This window comes from Helobdella robusta (assembly GCF_000326865.2).
Source record: "Helobdella robusta unplaced genomic scaffold HELROscaffold_26, whole genome shotgun sequence".
Lineage (NCBI taxonomy): Eukaryota > Metazoa > Annelida > Clitellata > Rhynchobdellida > Glossiphoniidae > Helobdella > Helobdella robusta.
In genome coordinates this window covers 92,566-94,606 of record NW_008704349.1, presented here as the reverse complement: position 1 = coordinate 94,606, position 2,041 = coordinate 92,566, and the positions used below count along the sequence as shown (strand labels likewise).

Below are 2,041 nucleotides of genomic sequence, written 5' to 3'. Positions count from 1 at the left end.
GTGTCTTCGAAGCCATTGCACATTATCCAGATCGAATCAGACAGTCAAGCAGAATAGCTGCAAGTATGCCAACATCACAAGCCAGCGTTGAAAGATTATTTTCAGCTTTGAAATTAATACTAAGTGATAACAGACAATCGATGAAAGAAGATTTGCTTTCCGCTATTTTGTTTATTAGAATGAATGATTGAATTATTGACTTAACTTGATTATCTTGTGTCTGTATGGTGTATCATTTTTATTTTTAGAACCTGTACTTTCTTAATTTTTTGTATATTTCATCAATTTAACTATACGTTACGGAAGTGGTACTAAAAATCAATCAATTGATTGATTAAAAAAATATTTGAAAAAATTTGTGTTAATTGATTCTAAAACACACTCCCGCCTCGGAGCACGGAGCGGAGCGGAGCAAACTTTTTTTATGCCGGAGCGGAGCTGGAGCGGAGCAATTCAAAAAAGTGCTTGCTCCAAAGCCCTGCCGACAACAGCGTAGACTTCGCTGAAAATAGAGTAAGGGTGAAAAAAATTTCAACGACAATTTTTATACAATTGTTAAAAAATCTGGCGGCGGCCTTGACGAATTTGGCGGTAACTTTTCATTTAATTAACGATAGCAGTAGCAGGTCTCCTCTTTATGAGTAGCATTAAGAACTTTGATAATAGATAAGTCAATGACCTTAATATCTGGGTCAAAATAAGCAAGACTGCCCCTTGCATCAACAACTTCCTCTTCGTTATCAGTGCTTGGAGAGAGAGTAGATGCTGTTATGGCGCTTGAAAGATCTTCCTCTTCCAGCATTTGCAACTGTCTGTCAACCTGAGAAATCAATCAATCAATAAATTTCAATCGATGACTGAATTAATCAATCAAACATTCAATCAGTCAGCCAACAAGAGCAATCAGAACTGAAAGAAAAATAGACAGTCAATCACATCAATTCAACCATATCTCTGTGGGCATCTGCTGTCTCGAAAATGCGACATGAGATGTCCTTCAATCTAGACTGAATGTCTCTGTCTGGGTCGTCAAAATTGTAAGAGGCGTCTTCGACAGCTTTGTATAAGAGGCTGTAGACCTCCTTAGACGTGGCTCGGTCCAGGGCTAGCTCACCTCTCTGTGTTCAGATTGGTTGGTCAGTTTGTTAGGTGTGTTGCAAGTGGCTAGTCGTTTGCTATGAGAGTAGTGATTGGTTGGTTGCTTATTCTTTGTTTGCTTGTTTGTTTGTTAGGTAAACTTTAAATAGAGTGGTGTGATTGATTAATCATAATTAACTGATTTATGAGTACACTGGCACCTACAATGCCCTTGATGAGTACATCTGTACCGGCATACACAAGTACTTTCACTACTTCCAAATGGTTTCTATCAGCTGCCCAGTGGAGTGCAGTCCAGAGATTCTGAATATATGACGATGTTGATGGTGATAATATTGGAGATGATGATGAATATGCTGATGGTGCAGATGGTGATGATAGCGATAGTGTCATGGATGTTGATGATGATGATGATAGGTCATAGATATTGATGATGATGAAAATGACAATAGCTAACAGATCCTTGTGAATTGATATCACATCCGGCTTGCAGGAGAACCTGGGCGACCTTTGGGTGACCGTGATAGGCACAAAACATCAGAGGTGTGAAATCAGCCTGCCAAATAATTACGCTAATTGCAATAAACTTAAACCAACTTATCAATCAGCTGAGATAATCAATTACTCATATGAATAAATTCACATGCCAATCACACCAGTCACTCATACATATCAATTTACCTAACTGCCAATCAGAAGAAAGAACAAACCTCGCCCTTATCACTGCTCTTACTATTTATATCACTTCCAGCATTTATCAAAAGTAGGGCAATCTGCTCTAGTTCATTTTCATTGGTTGATGGACTCCTACAAGCTTCATGTAAGGCTGACCTCATGTCCTACCATTGGTGGAAAAAATACACATAATTCACGAACAACATTATCGATAACAAACTTTGAAATAATTGCAACATTTTACAAATGGTTTTAAATATTAAATAAT

General features: G+C 37.9%; 1 protein-coding gene across 1 annotated transcript in view; it reads left to right on the top strand.

Moving 5' to 3' along the window:
- Nucleotides 1–506, top strand: part of HELRODRAFT_173218 (hypothetical protein) — a gene marked incomplete at both ends in the record, with an annotated part of 1,591 nt that extends 1,085 nt beyond the window's left edge. Inside the window, one exon of the mRNA XM_009019830.1 lies at nt 396–506. Within this exon, the coding sequence (XP_009018078.1) occupies nt 396–506 (111 nt within the window). The remainder of the gene's footprint in view (nt 1–395) is intronic.
- Between the last annotated feature and the right edge of the window lie 1,535 nt (nt 507–2,041).